This window comes from Eschrichtius robustus, chromosome 7, assembly GCF_028021215.1.
Source record: "Eschrichtius robustus isolate mEscRob2 chromosome 7, mEscRob2.pri, whole genome shotgun sequence".
Lineage (NCBI taxonomy): Eukaryota > Metazoa > Chordata > Mammalia > Artiodactyla > Eschrichtiidae > Eschrichtius > Eschrichtius robustus.
The window spans coordinates 132,363,980-132,385,804 of record NC_090830.1 but is presented as its reverse complement, the minus strand read 5'-3'; the positions used below and the strand labels follow the sequence as shown (position 1 = coordinate 132,385,804).

The window sequence follows — 21,825 nt, the reverse complement described above, 5'->3', positions numbered from 1 at the left end:
AATTAGGAATTAGATAAATAAGACTTATTCCTTAGGGTATTACAGATTGGTACAGTGCAACAAGTTCCCCTGCTATTAAAAATAACAAAGCTTTAAAATGATAATTTCCACATTCACCGAATGGCCATGACACATAAGGCAATGTACTAGGCACCGTGAGAAACATAAAGACAGTAACACGATTCCTATACTCAAAACAGTCCTTCATCGCATTTGTGAGCCATAAATAGCCAGCTTCCAAGTTTTCCAACTCTGGGATCAAGATCCCTTCTGCAAAACTAGATCCTCTCACCAGAAAAATGACCCCCTCCCCTTGAAACATATATTTTTTCAGGTTAACAATCCATGATTTCAAATGAGAATACCTTATAGAAATTTTTATTTTCACAGCAACGGAGGTTAATACATTCCTCATTATAAACACCTGAGGACAGCTGTAGCCCCCCACTGCAATACATAAAGGACTTCAACACACCCTTACAAGGCTTAGTGCCCTGGAGAAATCATCAAGGCTAAAATGTAATATAGTTGGCATGAGATAAGGGGAGGTGAACCTTCTCAAAAGGGCAAACCTGAAGAACAGACACACAAATGCTTGTTTTAATGAACAGATGAGAATAATCTAGTAGAGCTCATAACTTTTTGAATAACTTAATGCCGTATGTTTTTTTCAAACTGAACATGCCCTACCTCCATTTCCTTTTGTGTGTATATATTTCCTTACGAAGGCAACTACTGTTCACTCCAGTTCTATCAAAGCTATTAGTAACTATTTCTAGGTGTGTGCAGTATCACCACACCTTTTACAGTTTTTAGCTTCAACCTAAAGATATATATTTATAAAATTTCTTTGTATGATGTAAGAAATGTTCTAGGCACTTCCAAAAGCAACACAAGGACCAAAAAGTCTGATCAATTTACCTGAAAAGATAAAGAGGAAGACCTGCACAGTGTATGTATATGCGTGTGTGTGTGTAAATACACACATATATTCTTTTGTTTCCCAAAGACAAAGATGAAGTAGTCTAAAGGTAAACGTCAACTAACTTTGTTCTTTTGGTTGGAGGAAGGGGAGATCTTCTAAATCACTGTCTTCACTATTTTTAGCTAACTCATCCAATAGCTGATGTCTGAAAGAATCTCATCTCAGAAATACTTGCTTAAGAATTCATTGTCTCTCTAATGTTTCTGAAGGATTTCTGTAATTAGAAACTAATTAGCTAGTCGAAGGTGGGGAGGGGTACAGACCAAACAGCACAACAAAGTCAGCAACTGTGCTTTGGAATTATGATTTACAGTCTGCCTTCAAACTAAATGCTTTTTAATAAAAACAGAACTTCAAATGATGAACTGCATGGTACGTGAATTATACCTCAATAAAGCTGACATATACACACACAAACTGGACTTCTATTTGGCCTAATCCAAGACATCAAAAACAATTATTTCCCCTGACCACAAGCTCTGCACTAAACTGCAAATAGGGAATCCTGCCGCCCCCTAGCATGGAATATACACCGGAGGGCAGAAAATGAGGGTGAACAGAATAGGGATTCTGTTCTCTATTCATCACAGCATAAAAAACCTCCAAACTTCCCAGGACATGAAAAACACAAATTTAAGTATAGGGACAAAATAATATTTAAAAGACAACTATTTTATTGTCTAATGTTTGGGAATATATAATTCCATTCTTTTCATTAACCATAATTAAGAGCTCGCAGTTTCAGTTAACTGGTGAGTTTTTGGCTACAAAGATGAGTAAATTTATTACAAATCAAATTTCATGAGAATGTCAATGAACTGTCCTAGTTTTTGTTGTATCTCTATTGCACACTGCTCAAGAGGAGCCAGTGATTAAAGTTTCTTCACAGATGGGCTTTCACTGTAAACATGGTGCCTAAAGGATGTGGCCTATACTGAGATAATTTGAGTTTTAGCTACCACGTGTTTTCTACTTGGGGGGTGGGGGAGAAGCATCAGATTATATGCAAAACAACTTAGAAAATGTCTTTGAGTTCTTCCCATAACATTACATTTTTACCACCTTTTAAGATTACGGAATAAAACGGAAAGCAGACAAAACGTAAAAGAGTTGACAGGGAGGAAAATACAGCAAATAAACCTAAGTGGTAAAACCTCACTTAATGTAACAAAGATCAGGAAAAAGCGGGAAAGTTCCAGCAGGAGAGAAAGAGGTGACGTACACATGCTTTCTAGGTTACTGACATATCACACCACCTCCAAGAGTAACTAAAGCATCTTTCTCTTAACATGTTGTTTTGAAAATTTAACGAACGTTAAATATTACATGTTCTGTCCCTTCCTCTTCCGTGTTAGGAAGGCAAATTAAAAAGACAGCTGAAGGCACTCTAGGAAGGTTAACTTTATAAAACTAACCTGCAGGATCAATGTACATTCAGAATTGAGTGAGTGAAACACACAACTAGCTAAGTGGTGGTGCATAATTACAGATAAAGGAAAGTTAATATACTTTTAAAAACATAAAGATCTGAGAGTAAGTGAAATTAAGAAGAAACAAAAAGCTCATATTGTTCTGTAGGCTGGGCCAGGAGTAGGATTTAACATATTCTGAAGTCCCGGGTCACAACTCCCTGGGGACACTTCACAGCTACTATGGAACTCCGTTGGTTAGAATATGGAGCTGGCTCATAGATGGGTAGAAAACAGACTTATTTTTTCCCCCATATATGGCACCGTTTTCAAAGTTTTGCCTTGTTTCCTTTGACATAAAACCATAATGGTAACTAACTTTGAAAAGAATGCCAAATGGTAAAAAAAAAGCCAGGACTTACCTGAGCCCACATGGGCCAGCTCAACACTACCCTGGAGTTCTATGGTAGCTGTGACATCACAGCATGGTTTATGCTGTGGGGTCAGGGTGGACTTGGAGTCAGCTGGCACAATTTCAGGAGCCCTTAAAGAGAAAAGTTAGTTTTAAGTGGTAATGTTCAGAATGTCCTTTACCATGGTCAGTAGAAAGATGCAGATGTGGGTGGCTACGAGGTCTGGGTAGTTTTCCTCCACTCAGAGTTTAATTCACTTAACTGTCTTTGCATATTAAAAAGGAAACTATACCACCCAGTTATACTTTTTCTTCATACTCCTAACCATTTGGCTACAGTTCAAAGACAAACTTGGCTTAGACAGACACAGCAATCTCTTTCAATACTCAAACATGACCTTCTTCTCAAATAAAATGACCTCAATATTTTTAAACGTATCTTAAGTAGACAGACACAAGCTATGGCAATCCCAAAAATAGTTTGAGCAGACCAAACAAATCACCTCCCAGATGCATTTTTTACATAATAACCAAAGGCAACAAGTTAAAATCTACCATTTCTATTCCTAGAATAGTGCTATTGAACAATAATCTTTTCAAAAAAACCAAGAGATGAGAATCACAAACCGGAAATAAATTCTTAATCTAATCTATACTTTATCACGATGGGTTTCTATTCAATTCATTCAATAAACTTACTCCATTATGAAAACATTTATTGATTGACTGATTGATTGCCACACCATGCGGCTTGCAGGATCTCAGTTCCCCAACCGGGCACTGAAAGCAGTGGAAGCCCAGAATCCTAACCACTAGGCCACCAGGGAACTCCTGAAAATATCCTCTTCAGAAAAATTAAAAACTCAAATGATAGGGAAGTCAAAATAATCTCTAAATAAGGCCTTTAAATGTTCTATTATTAACCATGACAAACTACGCCAAATGTAGCTTATACTGTGGTGCTCTTACCTCCTTAAATCTTTGATCAGATTGTTAACAACCAAACTGCTGTGAAAATATAAATCCCCAAAGTCATCAAAAAAAAATACCTGAATTGATAGAGTACCTTCATAAGAAAGAAGATCTTGCCATGCAGGAAGAATTACTGCTAAAAGCACAATGGAAGGATATGAAGGAACATGTCACAAAGTTATCTTTGGGAAGGTGATCAGAGATGAGGACCAGTGTTAATGGGTTAAAGATGAATGTGAGTTACAATCAGAAAGGTTACTTAAGATATTCCCAAAAAGTCAACTGAAGGGATATTAAAGTTCTTAAAATCTGAGGTTCTGGTCAAATAAAATAGTGTATGTCAAAACCACATTCTGCACTGAAACCAAGTCCCAAAAGTTTTTGACTTCAGGTAAAAATTTCATCTGTCAAGTTATCCTGGCCAAATTTGAAACCAAATATTAGACTTTTAGAATTATGCTATTTTAGATTGGCCTTCTAAGAGGAACTGAATAGTCTAGCCACTCTCTTTTACCAGTGAGAAAATTAGAGGGTAAATAAGCATTTTAAAAGGGACGGACAGATAAAAAGAAAACCTCTCATAACATAACTTTATACTATTCAGATTATGTCCATATAACTCTTCTTCTAGCCAAAAATACTGATAGAATTAAGACAGAGAATCATCAAATTGGAAGAGATATTTAAAAGTTAGCGCATCTTGATGTGGTTCCCAAGTAGAAGCACAAAACAAGAAAGTCCCTATAATTCGCTACTGCAAGAGAAGGTTCCACAGCTTCCGTTAATGCTCATGGCCCCACAACTATCCACATAAAACTATGGATCTACCACCGAGTGGCAGATGTTTCCCCAAAGAGTTTCAGGCCCATATATCCAACAACCCATCAGAATCCTCACTATGGCATGTCTAAAACTGATCTTCCTGTTTTCTTCGTTTAGGAAAAAATGATACTGCTATCCAACCCAAGTGTCCAAACAAAAAACCTGGGTATCTTTCTCAACTCTCCCCTCAGCCCCAATATCAATTCTTCCAAGTTTTATCCATCCTACCTTTTTAAAGTCTCTCTCAAATACATCCCCCTTACCCCATTTTCCACTGCCTGCACCTTAGGTCAAGGCCACACTCTTTCTCACCTGGATTGCTATAATTTCCTCCTTAAAAGGTCTGCTTGCCTCTACTGCTGCCCCCTCCCAATCTAGCCTCTAGGCTATGACCAGAGTGAGCTTCCCAAACCACAAATCAGATTAAGGCAGTCTCCTTCCAAATGTTTACCACTGCCCTTACATTAAGAGCTAAAATCTTCAACCAGATTAACAGGCCTTGAAAAGTCCAGCATTACCCTGCAGCTATTTCTCACAGCTCCCATTCTATACTCCAGCCCTGTAGACTTCTTTCAGTTGAACGGATGGGCCATGCTCTCTTGCCTCTGGAGTCTTAACAAATGCAATTCCCTCTGACAGAAGTACTCTTTTCCCTCTTCTAAGGTTTTGGCTTAGATGTCACTTCTTCCTGAAAGCCCTCTCCAAATGTCCAAATGCGATTAGGGTGCATACTCCTCCTCTAACACCCTATACTTCCTCTCCTGAACTTATCACACTATTACTGACCTGTTAAATTACCTCTTCACTGGACCACAAGCTCACTGAGAGCCCTGACTTCTTCCCCGGGCTTGGAAGCACACTCAATGATCGTCTGAATGCATAAATGAATGGACGAACAAACAAATAAAAGGTGAAAATGAAGACAATTCTGAAAAGCAAGTGGAGGGTGGAGCAGGTTGGACATTTGCCTTTTGAGATTTTTAAGATATCTAATAAACCCATAATTGTTTAAGCAAAAGTGTGATACTGGTATAAAAAAAAAAATCATAATAAAGAGCCTCAAAACAAATGAAGCAGAATCATTTTATGTATGACAGAACCATCCAAATCAATGGGGAAAGAATTTATTTAATAAATCATATTAACGGAAATTATCTGTAAAAAATATTTTAATCCTTAGTTCAATCCAAAAAACTGTGAAAAACAAAGATAAAATGTTATAACTCTCCCCACAAAAAAAAGGTAAAGAAAATGTGCAACAAGTATGTCTGGTATATATCTGTAATATATACATTATTTATATTCATATAGACTTGATACAACTTGATAAAATCACAAAGGAAAATGGACAAAAGACATAAATCAACAATTCACAGAAAAAAATACAAATGACTAATTAAATGAGATAGCTTGCCTCCCTTAATAACAAACATCAGCAAAGATACAGCTACACAGGTACTCTCTTACACTGATAATGAGAATATAATCAGTACAGTCCTTCCAGGCAGCAATTTACCAACATGCACAAAATACCTTTGACACGTTTCCATCATTTGATCCTGTTACCCCATTTCTGGGAACCTAAGAAAATCATTAGAAATGCTGACAATTTTGTTCATCAAAACACTATCAGAATAAAACATTTTCAAAAAACCCAAAGGTCATTAATAAGGGCTATGTTAACTTAAAGTACAGCAACTCGAAGTCGTATTACACATTCATTTTTTTAAAGATGAAAATATTTTAACTACTTCAAAATGTAAAATTCAACAACAAAAAGAATGTACATTATTTCAGTTACATAAAAATATTAAAAAACTGAAAATACAAATATGAGATCTCTAGTGATATTATAAACTATATTTTTTCATAGCTTTTCTTACCTCTGACATACTCTGCGATGAGTATGCTCTGTTTTTATTATTTAAAAATGAATTAAACCCTTATATACTGTTATAGGAAGTCAGTATATAATGCCAAATTTGATAAAACAAGAAATACTGCTGTGTCCATCAACAGATGAATGGGTAAACAAAATGTGGCATATAAATAAAATGGAACATTATTCACACTTAAAAGGAAGGAAATTCTGACAGTTACAACATGGATAAACCTTGAAGACATTACACTAAATGAAATAAATAAGCCGGTCACAAAAGGACAAACACCACCGTATGATTCCACTTATATGAGGTACCCAGAGTAGTCAGATTCACAGAGACAGAAAAAAGAATGGTGGTTGCCAGGAGCTGGGAAAGGGGGACTGGGGTGTTACTGTTACTGTATACAGTTTCAGTTTTGCAAGGTGGAAAAAGTTCTGCACACAGATGGTTGTTATTGATGGTTACACAACAATGTGAATGTACCAAAGCCACTGAACTGTACATTTAAAAGCAGTTAAGATGTCAAATTTTGTCATGTATGCTTTACTACAATTAATTTTTTAAAAGGAAAAAATGATAAAAGGACATTACTCAGAGATATTAGAGGTCCTGCTTCAAATATCACCTATGTAGTGCTCCTCCCTCGCACGAAAAAGTAAATGTTTAAATTTCGTCTAATCACATCTAAATTGAGACTTATTCTGTAAAATGAATGGCCTGGCCTCTGAAAATGTTAATGACATGAAGAGTAAACAGAAAAAAAAAACAAAACCCACCTGAGGCACTATTTAGATTAAAAGAGATTAAACAGATAAAACAACTAAATAAAACAGATAATCCTTGATTGAATGGGGTTCGAGCAATAGCTATTAGTGAAACTACTGGTGAAATTGAATATGGACCTCAAATATTAGAGTTTCTGGATAATTATATTGTGTGAATATGTAGGGAAAATGTGTTTTTAAAACATACAATGCTGAAATATTTAGGGGCAAAATGTCATGACATCTGTAGCTAACTCTCAAATAGTTCAGGAAAAACTCCTACAGAAAGACAAACAGAGCTCACAAATGTGGCAAAGTACTAACAATCGGAAAATCTAGGTCAAAAGCATTTGGTGTTCAATGTGTTATATTTGTAACTTCTCTACTGTTTTTGAAATTTCTCAGAATGAAAGGCTGATGGGGAACAGCCTGGTTACCTCCACAGATAAGGACTGAAGGTGGAGGGAAGAAAAAGAAACTTGCTTTTCTTTATAAACTTTCTGTAACTGCTTGATTTTTATAACCCTGTGCATAGTTTACTTTAATTAATGTTTAAAATTAAAGTTATTTTATGGTAAACAGTAAAGGTCTCTGGAGTCTAAATACATCTTTTTATACTTAATATTTAAACGATACTTTTGGATTTCATAATTCAATGTGTTCATTTAATATAGTGCTTTTAAAAAATGAAAGCCTTTACTCAATCAATGATGCATATTCAAATGTCACTATCATACAATCGAGACTCACCAGACAGATTCCCTTTCTCAGCATTAGGAGGCACATTATTAGTTGGCAGGCCTGTGTAATCAATCATTTCTAAAAGCCAGGAATTATGTCTCAGGCAGACTAAAGGCAACCAGAAGGATACTGCAGGGGCTCTATTTCTGCCACTGCTATCCATTTGCCTTGACACACTCATTCCTGGAAGCTTCTTTCATATCCCAGATGTCAGGAAGCACTTTGAAAAGCCAGACTAAACTGGCCAGGGGGAATAAAATGTGTGTGTATTCTCTACAGATTAGAATCTTACATTGCTGAGAATTCCCACAATTCACTTAAAAACCATGACATAAAATGTTATTTTAAAATCCAGAGTTCCAAAAGCACAAGAGGAAATCCTTTGAAACTTGAAAACAAGATAGAACTAGCTGAAGATAACGCTCCTTTCACAGTGCTAAAAATAATTCTATTACCTGTAATATCAACTACCTTGGACAGGAAGGAGATTAACAACCAAGAATGTGTATGGAGTGAAAAGGCACCGCAGTGTTTATAGCTACACGCACACATCCCATGTAAGAGTATCACACAAAGTTAACCAAGGACATACAAGGCATCACCAGCATTCTAGCAGCTTATTTTCCTTTTATGGATGCAGTGCCAAAGATTTGCTGCAGGAGTCCACATATATTTTGGATTCTATTAAAAGCTTTTAATAGAATATTTTAACTCAAACCATTTTTTTTTTTTAATGTTTTTAAAAAGTGCGATGGTTTTCAATGTCAAAGACTAAGAAGACTTTTTTTCAGGCTCCACATTCATTCATATGTAAAGCAATATATGAAGGGAAAAGGGACATTAAATAGGAGTATCTTTTAGTAGAACAGTCTGGTATCAATATAAAATCAAATTCATAATCAAACAAAATGGCCCAGCATACAACCATAACTTAAAATGAAGCAATTCTACAGGGCAGGAAAAATTCTGAAGATGGAAAATATTGTCCAAACAGCTAAGGTATACCAAGTATAAGCAAACACAAGTAAAGCAAACAGAACAAATACTAGAGAAATGCCATACTAAAAATCAAGCCCAAATAATGTGGCTTCGCTATGGAATGATGAGAATTATTAGCAAGTGAAGATTACCTTGGGACACAGCAATCAACTTCACATAGGCTTACTTATTTAGTTGACTTGGAAAAAAGGACTGAAAACATTAATATTCATGGGCATCAAACATCATTCAAAAGTTCCAGTAACAGTATTCCTTGCAACCATATCAAGCAAGAAAAACCACTGTGGATAAAAAATATATGGTCTTCATCTACTGTTCCTGGCACATACCTCCTAAAACCCTTGTAATTTCCTATATAAGAGCCATAAGGGTGTCTTTTGTTATAATATTTAGTTTTGTTCTCAGTTCCTAAATAGCTCCAGAATGATAAAGATGAAATAAATAGGAGTCTTTTGTTGCTCATATAGCAAGCCCCCTTCAAGCACCTCTGAGTTTATGTTAATGAGGTAACTTCTGGAAAGCCCCTAAGGATGGAGGCTGGTTACCAGGGGAACAAACCCAGTGATTAGAAGGTTGTAACTTTCAGCCCCACACCACCCTCACCTCCTGGGAGGGGAGAGGGGCTTGAGGTTCAAACAATCACCAATGTCCAATGGTTTAATCCATCTTGCCCCCATAAAAATCCCTGATATGGGGTTTGGAGAGCTTCCAGGTTGGTGAACATGTGGAGGTGCTGCGAGAGTAGTGGCCAAGAGAGGACACGGAAAGCTTGCCCTATGCACCTCTTCCACCTGGCTGTTCCTGGGTCATATCCTTTTATAATAAACCAGTAATCTAGTGAGTAAAATGTTTTCCCGGGTTCTGAAAGCTGTTCCACCAAATTATTTGAACCCAAGGAGGTGACTGTGGGAACCTACGATTTATAGCCTACCATCAGACACACAGGTGACAACCTGGACTAGCAACTGGAATCTGAAGCGGGTAGGGAGGAAGGGAGGCAGTACTGTGGGACTGAGCCCTTAACCTGTGGGATCTGATGCTACTTCCAGGTAGAGGCAGAACTGAGTTAACTTGTAAAATGCCCTGCTGGTGTCTGGAGAATCTGAGAATAGCTTGGTTTGCGAACCTGCCCCACCCCTCCCGCCTTCCCTCCCGACACACACACATACGTTTGGTGGCCATTACTGCTATGAATGTAATGTAAGCCTAGAGACACAAAGAAGTGAGTTTTTACTTACATACACACCTATATACCACCTTTGTCTAGAAAAGGAGAACAACATGGCTACATCACACTGAGTCAGTAAGCCTCTGTGCCTCAGCTTCTCCCGTTGTGTAAAATAACAAAACAATGACTCTTGTTTTGTCATAGAACCAGTGAAGGTTAAGTTAAATTTTTCTGAAATTGTCAAATTAAGATGCTATTTGTAATTTTTTTAAATGTTATTTGTATTAATTTCCTATTGCTGCTTCAAACAAATTACTACAAATTTAGTGACTTAAAACAATACAAATTTTTTATCTTAAAATTTGGGAGAGGTCAGAAGTTCCACATGGGTCTCACTGGGCTAAAATCAAGGTGCACTCCACAGGGAGGCTCTAAGGGAGTTTTGCCTTTTCCAGCTTCTAGAGGCTGCCCACATTCCTTAGCTAAGGGCCCCCGCATCACTAAAACCTCTGCTTTTCCACCGTCACATCTCATTCTCCCATCTCTCTCCTTTGCCGATTAAGGACCCATATTACACTGGGCCCACCTGGATAATCTGGGATAATCTCTCCATCTCAAGGCCCTTAATTACATCTGCAGAATCCCTTTTGCCAAGTAAAGTAACATATTCATAGGTTCTGGGGATTAGGATTTAGACATTTTGGGGGGCCGGAGTGCAATATTCTGCCTGTCACACTATTTAAATCAGTCATGTAAATCAGAGAAAACCCAAAGCGGGTGGGGAGAAGCGCCTATAAGGAAGTCAAGTACTGGGCAAGTAAAAAATACAAATTTGGACACTACCTCATCATTAGTATTGTATTTTTCAAGATACCTAATGTTTTGTGTTTTCAGACAAGTCATCAATAAAATACCTCTGTGGAGCAAATTAATAATTTTTAAGGCTAAAGGAGTACTTACTGAACTAGAAAACAAGTTTCTTCTAATTTTTTCTTTACAATAACTTATATGCCCTGAGTTACCTTTAAAGTTAAAAAGTCAGCCACAAAGATATCTGAATAAATGGACAAAATCACCATTATGTCTTATGTCAAGAATTTCCTTTTCTGTTTTGTTTTGATGTGGTAGTTTTCTTGGTATAAATCAACTTATTATCATTCCAGTACACAGTACTACTTTCTCTCAAAAACTAACCTTCTACGACTTTTTCTTCCATTGAAGTTAATTTGATTTTGTTTGGGTTAGTGCACAACACTCCTTTCATTTGACCAGACACTGTATCTCAAAACTAGGAATTTAAAAAGTCATCGTAGAAGATTACACACTGCAACAGATTTTTTTAGATGCAATATTGTGATTTATAGGAAAAATCATCATTCAGATGACCAAGTACATATATTTGATCTTCATCCACAATTCCTGGCTCACAGCTTCCCAAAACCCTTAGAATTTCCTGAGTGATAAAAGTAGTGGGATAGTATCTGGTCTCTGGTCCTCAGCTCCTGAAAACACTTCAGGGAAGGTGACTTTTGGATCCCACCCCCAGGGTGGGAGCTGGTTGCCAGGGGATTAGAGGGTTGGGACTTTCAGTCCCACCCACTATGCCACCCTGACCTCCAGAGAGGGGAGAGAGGCCAGAGATCGCCAGTGACCAATGATTTAATCAACGATGCCTATGTAATGAGGCCTCCATAAAACCCCAAAAGGAAAGGGTCTGGAGAGCTTTCAGGCTGGTGAACACACAGAGATCTGAGGAGAGTGACACTTGGAAAGAGCATCATGGAAGCTCCATGCCCTTTCTCCAAACCTTGCCCTCTATACATCTCTTCCATCTAGATGTTCATCTGTATCCTTTATCATACCCTTTTATAATAAACCAGTAACCTAGTAAGTAAACTGTTTCTCTGAGTTACGTGGGGCGTTCCAGCAAATTAATCAAACCCAAGGCGGGGGGTCATGGGAACCTCTGATTTATAGACAATTGGTCAGAAGTACAGGTTAACAACCTGGGCTTGTGACTAGCATCTGAAGTGGAGGGAGGTCTTGTGGGGCTGAGCCCTTCACCTGTGGAATCTGATTCTACCTCCAGGTAGACAGTGTCAGAATTGAGCTGAATTCTCGGACACCCTGCTGGTGTCTGCAAATTGCCTATTGGTATAAGGAAGCGCACACACACACACACACACACACACACACACACACACACACGCTGGAACTGGGCCTGGGAACCCTTTTCACCAGAGGAAGAAAAATACTACTAATACAACCTTAAAAATTTACTTCCTGAGAAAAACCATCCATATACATGATTTTTAATACCAATATCAAAGTAAATTGAAAAGAACATTTTAAAATGTAGTAAGCCTATACATTGCTAATTTTGGTTAAAATGAAAAAAGTGTTAATGAAACCAAATAAACAAATATCAATACTTTCTGACATGTTTAACACCATGCAAGTTTTAGATATTTCTACAGTTACATCTGACACTCTGGAGTGGACACCTATACATAACACTGTATACAGCTTTCCAGTAAGGGGGCCAAAATACAATTGGCATCAATACAGAAAACAACTGCCACAAATATTAATTTTCAACAGTTATGAGAAAGGGGGAAACATTAGATCAAATATAACTATTTTTGGAGACCATTTGCAAGAAAAAGTTAATTCTAATGTACTGCCTACGTTTTAAGAATCATATAAATTTTTAGACACATCAAAATCTTGCTCAGTAATACGACTACAATCCTCATGACTCCATTTCAACGTGCTCCTTGATAATGAGATTCCGGTTAAGCTCGTAAGTCAGTGATTCTCAATAGGGTACACCAGTACATACTGTGGGCCCCCCCGCCCCAAAGCTTGGGAGCAATGGAGATGTTACTAATTCATATGTTCTCTATAATGCCACAGCCATGGGGCAAACTGAACATTTCAGCATAAAAATTCCAGTTTCAACATGTACTTGTTATATGAGCATGATTCTTTTCCCCCTACGCCTTCAACAGCACTCCCTCCCGCTGCCCCCCAATCTCAAACCCTTCCCATCTTTGTTAGCAGGATCACTAGACAAGCTAAATGGAAGAAAGATGCAGCTATTTAAGGCAAAATGCCAAATAGGAAGCAACACGTCCAATGACAACTGAATAAAAACTTTTCAAGTAAAAACTTTATTTGATTTAGGACTCTACGTATAGAAAACATTACGATTTTTTTCCTTATATATTCATCAAGTTATCAAATATTCATCAGGAAGACGGAGAAATTAAATATAAAGAAATCTGACTTTAGACTCTTCATATCCACAGACTGCCTAGTGATAAACTGAGGTCTCTCTACTCTTTCCAATAAAACCCTATGGGACCTACTTGCTCTGTCTTCACCTGACAGGAAGAGGCCAAGTTGGCTCCCAGTGGGTTGAGCTCCAGGTAATCTGTAAGGTGAAAAGTACAGAAAGCTAGGAAGAAGGCAAAGAATCAAGAAATTTAGGAGAAAAGCAAAAAGGTTTATTTGTCTTTGGAAGGTCTATTTGTCTATTTGTCCAAATTCCAGTTTCCACAAATGTTTATTCACTGATTAACAAAAATTTCAATGTCTGCTACGTATCAGGCAATGTTGTAGGTACTAGCAAACAGCTGTGAACAAAACAGACAAAATTCCTGGCCTTCAGAAAGCTTAAGTTCTAAGCAAGAGAGAGACAAATAAGGTGACTTCTAATAAGTGTATTAGGAGGTAACAAGTGTTGTGAAGAAAATTAAAGTTGGGGGAAGAGAGGACAGGACAGGGCTGAAATTTGAGGCCTGACAGAGAAGGTGACATGTGAGAAAACACCTGAAAGAAGTAAATTAGCTAATTCTGCAATCTAGAGAAAGCAATCCGGGCAGAGGAAAGAGCAAGTACAAAGCTTGAGGCTTATTTGCAGACAAGAAAGGTGGCTAGAGGGCAGGAGTGAATGAGCGAGGTTGAGAGTAATGGATAAGGTTAGAGGGAAACGTGTGTTTGTATAAAAGTGGGGAAAGCAGGTGTGGGACAGAGAGCAGAGAGAGCCTGTAAAATTGGCTTTTACTCTCAGCAACACAGGAAGAATCACTGGAGGGTTCTAAGCAAAGTTTTAGAAGAGTAGCTCCTGTTCAGAGAACAGTTTGTAAAGGAGGACACGGACCGAGAGGGGATCATGGCTTGGACCAGTGTGGTGAGAGGTGGCCAGATTCTGGGTATATTTTGAAGACAAAGCCAGTGAGAATGGAGTATAAGAGAAAAAGAAGAAAACCAAGGATGACCAAGGCTCTGGACACAGCAAATAAAACGATGAACTTGCCATCAACTGAGATGCGGGGAGTGAGAGAATAGATTTGAGAGACCAGTTCAGTTTTTTGGCCTCACTGAGTTTGAAATGCGTTTGAAATATTACATATTCAAGAGAAGATGTTGGATAGGTGGCCGCTGGATATCAGAGTCCAGGGTTCAGGCATACAAAAGTTATTATACAGATTTAATTTGAGATCCTTATCTGACCCTGTATCTTTTCAAGGGATCAACTTGGGGTCATAAATTTAAATGTTCTTCTAAAGGGCAACTGATTCAATGCAACAGCAGAACTAAAACGGTATGTTAGGTAGTGCTGCCTTATCTCTAGAGACATTATCATCTGTCCAGTGGGAAAGGCAGACCATGATTAGCACTGACATGACCTCCCAGAAAATAACCTGGCACCAAACTGCAGACACTCCAGAGACAACAGCACATTTAAATTCACACCTCTGCCGTTACCAATTCACTCCCACTCCCAGATTCCATTTTTACTGGTGTCAGGTTTTGGCACCAGTAAAACGTTGGACGTCCCCAACGTCCTCTCATCACGTAAGATAAAGTGACCTATGTGAAACTTATACCCAACAGTTATGTAAAAGATACTTCCTTAATACTGCGGAAGCTTTAGCTTTACCCTTCTCAATACTGAATCTTCCTCATTCCCATTTTACCAGGTACAAAGCTGAGGTTGAGATTTTTTTATTTCAATTTCAAATGGGAAAGTCTCACATTTTATACTTAGTATAAATTTTATGCACAGTATACATTTTATACTTAGTGTATGTACTTTGGAGATGATTTTTTAAGTATATGTGCTGCCAGAGCAAACACTAAGATGGTTTTCTTAAATGCCTAACATCGATAAACCATAATACACCATATCTAATGAAATCTGGAGAGCATAAGACAGGTAGCAAGGGAGAAGTAAAGAATAATTTTCGGGGACTTCCCCAGAGGTCCAGTGGTTAAGACCTCCGCCTGCCACTGCAGGGGGCGCGGGTTCAATCCCTGATCGGGGAACTAAGATCCCGCATGCCACACAGTGTGGCCAAAAAACCAAAAAAAAATGATTAATTTTCAATACTTGTGGACTTCCGTTAACCCAACACAATATAAACAACTAAAAGTTTTTAACATATTTCAAGGATATTTACAAATCAGGATATGACTACCCAATAAAGACAGAGCCATAATCTTTCTACAATATTTGAGAACCATATTATGCAGTGAATAGTCAAAAATATTTGCTGATAGAAAAGACAGAATCCACATTACCAAGAACCAATTACAATCAACCCTTGGCCCTAAGAACCTAGAAACTCTGGAGTATGTGGGAATGCGGATTTAATGACAAAGAAACTGTTTTATAAATGAAATAAGACCAAATTTAATATTGGTCCTACTGGGAGAAGTTTTTGTTCAGCTGTAAGAATGCAAAGAGGTACAAGGATGGTTAACCAAAAGAAGTAGATATATGGAAAGAAAGAAAGGCAGCACCAAGAAGACACAATAGTCACAAAGACAAGAAATAATAGCCATAAAGGCAAAGATATATTGATTGGTCTAACGTGTGTGTCAAGGGGAGAAAATATTTCAAAGCAAGAGTTCTTATCATAAGATCCACTAACTTGAAGAAACAGTGACCCCAAAAGAGGTTAAAAATCACTGCAGTGTAGCTCATTACCATCTATAAGTTTACATGTACTATAACACCAGCTTGTAGTTGGCATCTACATAGTACGCTACTGCCTGCAAAAATAATTTTAAGAGTGTTCCAAAAGGCATACAGGTAACTAAAGGACAATCACACCTAGATACAAAAGATCACACAATGTAAGATTCCATTTATATGGAACATTCAGAATAGGTATATCCACTGAAACAGAAAGCAGACTGGTGATTACCAAGGACTTGGAGGAGGAGAAGATGTGGAGTAACTGTTTAAATGGGTATAGGGTTTCCTCTGGGGTGATGAAAATGTTTCAGAACTAGACAGAGGTGGTGGTTGTACAACACCGTGGATACACTAAATGCCACTGAATTGTTCATTTTCAAAATGATGAATTTTATGTTATGTGAATTGGACCTCAATTTTTAAAAATTCATAATAAATAAAATCCTTTTGTAGCTCCTGGTTTAAAAACAAAAAAAAAAGACATTCACACCATCTGTGGTACCTCAATTTGGGGAGAGAAAAAAATCAATGGGATGTAATGGGACAGCACAGATGGCTGAAGACAGCTCAGTGTGCTTTCTTCCCTCGTCCTCAGGACAGGAGAACACTGGAGCTAACAGTTACTAAGTGCCTGCTGTGTTTGGTGTTCAGAAGGGCTCATTTGCTGGGACTTTTTTTTTTTTTTTTTGGCCAGGACAAAACTAATATAAAAAAACTGAGATTTCTTGAAATCTACTCTTAGGACTTGCAGATTCATATAGTTATGTATTCCATATTCTTGGGGCTATATTCAGGGTGATAAACAAAAGAAATTAGTACTGAAAAAATATATATATACAGCTAAGCCATGTTGAAGGCTTAACTATTGTTCCACACAAGATTTAACTTTAGTAGTTACTCAAAATTTTCTTTACAAAACTTAAATGTCAAAGTAAGCACCCCATCCAAATAATTTAAATCACATAATTCAAATAGCTAACCGATTCAAAAAAAAGAGAGAGGGAGGGAAAAAAATACAGAGGAGTCAAGCAACTGCTTTTGTGAAGTACATCACGAATAATTAACTCACAAGGTCAATAACTGGAGGAAACCTTACTCTCTCAACACGTCTCTGTCCCTGAACAGCTCTGAGCCAGAGACTGAGACCAATATCCAAAATTTCCTTAGGAAAGCACTAAAACACAAAACACACAAATCATAATTTGAACTATGGAATCAGCTGGCCACGTGAAATCAGTTCCATAAAGTTTGCAAATATTCACTACATGACATTCATGGTAAATTAACATCAGTATTTTCAAGGTCAATATTAGGTTTGTTCAACTTCTTGGGAGTCACACATTTTTGTGATATTTTTAACATCTGACTAAAGCTTCTATCATCACAAGATGCTCACACTGTTTACAAACACTCTGAAGCAGCAGCTGGTGCTCCTCAGTCACATCTTGTTACAATAAATAGAGTAGCAGTTTTAAACTCCAGGTATACGGTTTACTACTAATATGTAAAAATCTTTGCTATAACTTAAAAGTTTTTCTCTCTAATGTTGGAAAGACACATGCACAATGAAATGGGAGGCAATTTAAGACAACATTATGACAAGATCACAAATACAGAGATTCTTATGCATGCATACTGGGAGTATAGTTATCATGCTGAATGAACTAAATGCTAAATAATACTGACCTTCCTTATATCTTTCATGTCATTTTTAATACCTTTTCCCATCCCATTCAAAAAATGAAGAAACTTACCCACACAAGCATTGAGGAAGAGCCAATCAGTCTTCTTCATCCTGTTTTTAATTTGCTTTAGCTTTTTGAAGTCCACTTCAAGTTCCTCCTTGCTGCCAACAGCACCAGCCAACTCAATCCTCTGAAAATCCATTTTCATCTCAGAGTCCCGTTTCGTAGTTGGCGGTGATCTTCTTTGGCTGTTGCCACTGCTACAGCTTCCTCTCCATCGAGCTCTGTCTTGCTCATTTATTATTGAAGAAGCCTCTTCTGTCTCTGCCAACTCGATTGCTTCAATATTATTAGGTCTGGGATGATCGCAAACAACACATTTTTTAGCCTTGGCCCAGTTTTCATATGTGCAAATAGAACAAGTCCAATGCTGGGTCCTTGTGTTCAGTTTATTTCTATCATTGTATTCCTCGCAAGGGTCAACAGAAAAAGCAACTGGTCTTGAGCCAGATCCTGAGGATTGAGGAGATTCTGTGGGACTCCTGGTCCTACGCTGGGATAAACACTGAGTGCATCTGATTGCTCTTGGCCAGTTCAAATATGTGCACATGTGGCATGACCATTTATTTGCATTTTCCATGCTGTACGAAGACTTAACCCTTGGTCTTGCACTAGAGTCTGGACATATCAAAGGACTACTTCCTCCTTCGGTGCCAGAAGGATCCCAATCCCTACCGACATCACTTGAACCACTTTTAAATGGATCTTCTGTAATAATTGTTCCACTAGGTCTTTGGGCACGACACATAGTACACTTGATTGCAGATGGCCAGTTTTCATACGTACAGTATTCACAAGCCCACTTAATTCCACGTTCTGACATTGTGCACTTCTTGAAGTGAGTTATGTCAGGCAGGAAGCTATAAATAATTAGGACATGGTTATTAAAACAGTAACTACATAATCCCACCCCTGAAAACATGCCCAAAATATAAAAGTACCCTTCAACTTATAAAACCTCAATTTCTCAAAAGATGCATGTAACACGTCACACTCAACTACCTTTTCTTAAAATTTCCAGAGAGATACTGGACATAAGTTCCCAAAGAAAAATCTTAAACCTGGGGATTTAATGAAACTGTACTTTGGAATGCAAGAGAAAAGGCAGAAGATAAAGGGAGGTTTATTCTAAGAGGGAATGAGGTTAAATCAGGAATCCTCTAACAGAAATGTTTAATCTCAGCCAGGTCATCACCATCAATTTAGAAAAATAACCAATAGTTAAAAGATTCAAAGGGAAGGGAGAGAACACAAACCAAGTATCTTAAACACATAACCATTCTCAAATTATGAGCAACATAGATTATTATGCTATCTAGGTACAGTACCACAATGTTTGATTCACTAAAGAATTCAGAAAATCAAACAGTCAATTCTATCATTCTTGCTAAGGGAAAAAAGCAGCCTAAATGTGCTAATTATCCACTGCTCTTAATAAACACAGGTAGAAAAGAAAGATGTTAAGTAGTAATCCTTACAATTAACAAAGTAACACTGTGAAACAGAGATAAAGTTCCTTGATAGCCTATATCCTCAAAATCTTGTTCTGTCTAGAGTGCAGAAAATAAAAACTGCACATCACCTATAGTTGGGACAATCAACTGATGAAACATCCTTGAGATAACTAGCATAATCGCTCCAATATAATTTTGAATATTTATACTCAAAATATTCAATATTTAAAATATACTCAAAATTCAATTCATATTAAAAACATATTAACTATTTAAAAGGCTCCTAGGATTCTACACTGGGTTTCCTAACACTGCAATACAATGAAGACTATTATTTAATGACAACTAATTTATAAATGAAGCAACTTGCACAGCAAATGTAATAATAATTTTTTTAAATGGCTTGAATTTAGACACTGGCCACTAAAGCCAGCCTCTCCATTTTCTTAAATCCCTTCTCAACTAAATCAGTATCATCCTGCCACCTATTTGTAACCAGAAAAGTGAAAGAAATTCTAGGCAGAGTAATAGAAGCTTCTCCTTCTCTTTCTCAGGGATTTTTCCTGAACCTGGAAAGCAAAATCTTTCACTTTATAAGCGTAGTATTATGTCCCTGCTTGCCAAGTCCTCACCCCTTTCATAGTGTAAACTTTGTTAAGAGGACAAATTCACTGTAAGAGCGGCTACTATTTAATAGCTAAAATAAAAATCACACTTACTAAGATTTTAGTTTCCATGCTATAGCCTCCACCTTGAACATGGTCAGAATAAAAGTACAGCTTATAAATCAGACCAAAGACAAGATTCAGTCGTCATGCTGGCTCAGATTCTGACTTCCTCAGGAGATACTGCAAAACATGATAAGTGGTTCTGTATGACTGTGAGTAGCTATTCCTGTAAAGGAGACCAAAACTGAATTTCACTTGAAGCCTGTTACTTTATCCAAAAGTATTTTTTTTAAAGGCTTTATTTTAATAAATTCCCTATTTTAATCCTACTCATTTATTTTAATAATGGACTACTATATTCAGAATTTTAATTTAACACAGCAATAAAATCAGCTGATTGGCTTGGTCAGTCAAATCAGACATAGGAAAGATATTTTCCCCTAAAACTTTAAACATATGTGTGTGTGCACGATTATTACCATTAATCTTAAATTCGTAGTCCTAATAAGTTAACTCCTACTGAATTACTTGTTATTATTGAAGGGGGAAAGGAGGCATAAACCAAGTAAATAGAAAAAGCAAAAAAATATAGCTTATATTTAACTTTGAAGTCTTTTTCTCCTTCAGCAACTTTATTTTTCTCTAACCCAGGTAATTTATATTTATCTGCTTAGATTTTTCACTTTAGTTTGTACATACTGATTAAACACCATTTGACAGCAATCCGAAAGTGTGTTGAAGGGCAAAGACTATAATCATAAAAGCAACCATTAAATGGACAATTGAGATTTAATTGCAACTTTCATATTCATTAGGCAGTTTCTTCCTTTGGTTTCTCAGGAATGAAATATAAATAAATTACTTGCTCATGCTACTGGAAACTAAAATGAGCAAGCAGAAACTTATCATGACAAAAACAAATGACATAATGAACATATCCAAGGCTGTAAGTAATTTCAGTATTTCATTTAAAATATTCACATTCAGGGCTTCCCTGGTGGCGCAGTGGTTGAGAATCTGCCTGCTAATGCAGGGGACACGGGTTCGAGCTCTGATCTGGGAAGATCCCACATGCCGCGGAGCAACTGGGCCCGTGAGCCACAACTACTGAGCCTGCGCGTCTGGAGCCTGTGCTCCGCAACAAGAGACATCGCGACAGTAAGAGGCCCGCGCACCGCGATGAAGAGTGGCCCCCGCTTGCCACAACTAGAGAAAGCCCTCACACAGAAACGAAGACCCAACACAGCCATAAATAAATAAATTAATTTAAAAAAAAAAGAAAAAAGAAACAGCACTCCCACAGGGATTTCCTTTAAAAAAAAATTCACAGTCAAAAATTCATGCTTGCTTTGTTAAGTCTTACTTTGATGTAGGCTCAACTAAATAGTTTGTGGCCTTACATTAACTAATCTTCATGGAATTAATGTGCCAGCATAACATACTTAAATGTCCATGTCTGACAAAAAGCAAACCTGTCATTAAAAAATAATCATTGTCATATATGCCTGGTAAATAGCCTACCCCTCCCCAAAATTCAGGTAACTAAGCAATACCAAAACCAAGCTCAAGAGTTTTGGGACTTCCCTGGCGGTCCAGTGGTTAAGACCATGCGTTTCCAATGCAGGGGGCACGGGTTCGATCCCTGGTAGGGGAACTAAGATCACACATGCTGCATGGTGCGGCCAAAAAATTAAAAAAGAGTTTTAAGATAAGTGCATTATATTAGATAATGATGTACACGGTACCAACTCTATGGGGAATTAAGACGTTGTTTTAAGAATACTGTTTTTTCATAACCAAAAGCTAAAATTCAT

General features: G+C 37.4%; 1 protein-coding gene across 4 annotated transcripts in view; it reads right to left on the bottom strand.

Annotated features, from left to right (window-relative positions):
• The window catches only part of ZRANB1 (zinc finger RANBP2-type containing 1), a 69,280-nt gene that overhangs the window by 27,076 nt on the left and 20,379 nt on the right, over nt 1–21,825 (bottom strand). For 2 of the 4 annotated variants that reach the window (XM_068548734.1, XM_068548732.1), the window contains exons 2-3: nt 20,063–20,191; nt 17,899–18,749 (exon numbers count right to left, since the gene is read on the bottom strand). In XM_068548734.1, the coding sequence (XP_068404835.1) occupies nt 17,899–18,749; nt 20,063–20,103 (892 nt within the window). In that variant the 5' untranslated portion in view covers nt 20,104–20,191. Of the gene's footprint in view, nt 1–2,816; nt 2,939–17,898; nt 18,750–20,062; nt 20,192–21,825 lie in introns of those variants that run through there. The other 2 variants (XM_068548735.1, XM_068548733.1) reach the window with 2 other exon arrangements.